Raw genomic sequence first — 2,523 nt, forward strand, 5'->3', positions numbered from 1 at the left:
GCAGTTCTATTTCCAGTTTTAAAAGGAATCTCCACACTGTTCTACATAGTGGCTGTACTAGTTTGCATTCCCACCAACAGTGTAAGAGGGTTTCCTTTTCTCCACACCCTCTCCAGCATTTATTGCTTGTAGACTTTTGGATAGCAGACATTCTGATTGGCGTGTAATGGTACCTCATTGTGGTTTTGATTTGCATTTCTCTGATAATGAGTAATGTTGGACATCTTTCCCTGTGTTTGTTATCCCATTGTGTTTTAAGAGGATTCTTTTGAGTTAGATTAGATTTCTTTAAAAATAGAGGTGGGGAAATAAGATAGGAAGTGTCTGGCCTGATATGAAGAAGAACTACACAGATCCCCTGAATAATGAGAGCCTCACCCAGACTTCTATCATTAGAATACCTTTTTGTCAGTGTGAGAGAGTGGCCATTTGATAAAATTGCTTCTAATCAGACAAGTGTTGCCATTTGATGTAAAACACACATGTACACATCAATCTATCCCCACACACATAGACTTGGACCATATGCTTCTCAAATTTTTAATTTAACTAAACTGGCAAATTTTTATTTTCATCAGTTCCCATAGTAAGGATCTATGTTTCGAATATTTCCTTGATCAGGGTCTTGAGTCCACAAGATGGCAGTGTCTTCTCAGGGACCCTACTCATGTATTCCTTCCTATGTGTGTGTGTGTGTGTGTGTGAGAGAGAGAGAGAGGGAAAGAGAGAGGGAGAGAGCAAGAGACTGAGAGAGAGAGTGAGAGAGAGAGAGAGTGAGAGAGAGACAGAGAGAGAGAGAGAGCAAGAGACTGAGAGAGAGAGCAAGAGCGAGAGAGGGAGGGAGAAAGTGGGAGGAGAGAGGGGGAGCTCAGTGGTGTGCTGCATGCATAGTGAAAAAAGTCTCTTTTTCCTTTGGTAGAACAGGCTCTTTTTATGATTTCTAGAGCAGAAGAATTGAAATGTCTGAGCTCGACTTTTTTTTTTTTTTTTTTTTTTTAGGGCTTAAAATTTGAATCCTCAATGAACCAGAGGAGGCAAGAATGATGAAATCCTCAAGAGTTTTATTAGTGATCCTGTGGCTTCAGTTAATCTGTAAGTTTGGGGCATTTCTATGGGACCATAAAATATAGTATTTGGAGTCATTGTCCCTTCTAGACTCATGGAGAAACATGAACACTATTTCCCTTAAATAAGGGATGCTAGAGGTGGGAGGTCTGTGAAAAGATAACTTGAATTCTGGAGAGGAAGCATCCACTACCTAACCAATCTTCTTTGACTGACCATTCACTGTCTTTCTGCACAGCGGTGAGCAGCCCAGAGAACACAGTGGAGCAGAGTCCTGCATCTCTGCCTGTCCCGGAGGGAGCCGTCGCCTCTCTCAGCTGCACTTACTCTGACAGTGCTTCTCAGTACTTCACATGGTACAGACAGTACCCTGGGAAAGGCCCTGAGTTTCTGCTGTATGTATATGCCGACAAAGACAAAGAGGAAGGAAAATTTACAGTGCAGGCCAACAAAGCCAACAAGCATGTCTCCCTGCTTATCAGAGACTCCGAGCCCAGCGACTCCGCCACCTACCTCTGTGCAGCGAGCACACAGTGCTCCCCAGGCACCTGCAGCCTGTGCCCAAACCTGCTGGGGCCCCAGCAGGGCCTCTTGGAGAGCTGAGGCTGCAGGGCGCAGACATCCTGTTGTCTCTCTAGATGTAAATGAGGTTAAGAGTAGAGTAACTAAAGGAGATCAGTCCTGAGTGTTCATTGGAAGGACTGATGCTGAAGCTGAAACTCCAATACTTTGGCCACCTCATGCGACGAGTTGACTCATTGGAAAACACCCTGATGCTGGGAGGGATTGGGGGCAGGAGGAGAAGGGGACAACAGAAAATGAGATGGCTGGATGGCATCACCAACTTGATGGGCATGAGTTTGAGTAAACTCCGGGAGTTGGTGATGGACAGGGAGGCCTGGTGTGCTGCGATTCATTGGGTCGCAAAGAGTCGGACATGACTGAGTGGCTGAACTGAACTGAACTGAACTGAACAGTGAAGAAGGTTTGATTGATTAGGGAAGTATTTTCATAATTCTGAAACAGTTGATTCTGAAGGGAAATTAAAGACACAGTTTGGTCTGAATGACTGAAATTTTTTCAATCTTCTCATTGTACTCTAGTTTTGTACCATAAATTTACTCACTGGAATTGGTATTATGATGCTTTTATATATGACAACAATATTTTAATATGATAACTGAGATACTCCCTCATAGTTCCTGGTACATTTGATCTTTCCCCATGTAGTTATTCAAGGTGTTTGATATGCATTGCTTTAGAAAATAATGGAAAAACATAAATGCAGAAGTCTTTTTTTAAAGTTTTTTTTTTTTTAATGTGGACCATTTTTAAAGCTTTTATTGAATTTGTTACAATATTGTTTCTACTTTATGTTTTTTGCTTTTTGGCTGTGAAGCATGTGGGATCTTAGTCCCCAGACCAGGGATTGGAAGGCACACAAGTGGAATGAGAATT

The 2,523-nt window shown here is 42.4% G+C and overlaps 1 gene segment (V, D, J or C); it reads left to right on the plus strand.

Annotated features, from left to right (window-relative positions):
- Positions 1–747: 747 nt before the first annotated feature.
- LOC122705763 lies at positions 748–1,668 on the plus strand. The segment is given in 3 exon segments: positions 748–757; positions 1,000–1,092; positions 1,304–1,668. Coding segments are annotated over 2 exon segments (417 nt in total).
- The last annotated feature ends 855 nt before the right edge of the window (positions 1,669–2,523 follow it).

This window comes from Cervus elaphus, chromosome 12, assembly GCF_910594005.1.
Source record: "Cervus elaphus chromosome 12, mCerEla1.1, whole genome shotgun sequence".
In the NCBI taxonomy this organism is placed as follows: Eukaryota; Metazoa; Chordata; class Mammalia; order Artiodactyla; family Cervidae; genus Cervus; species Cervus elaphus.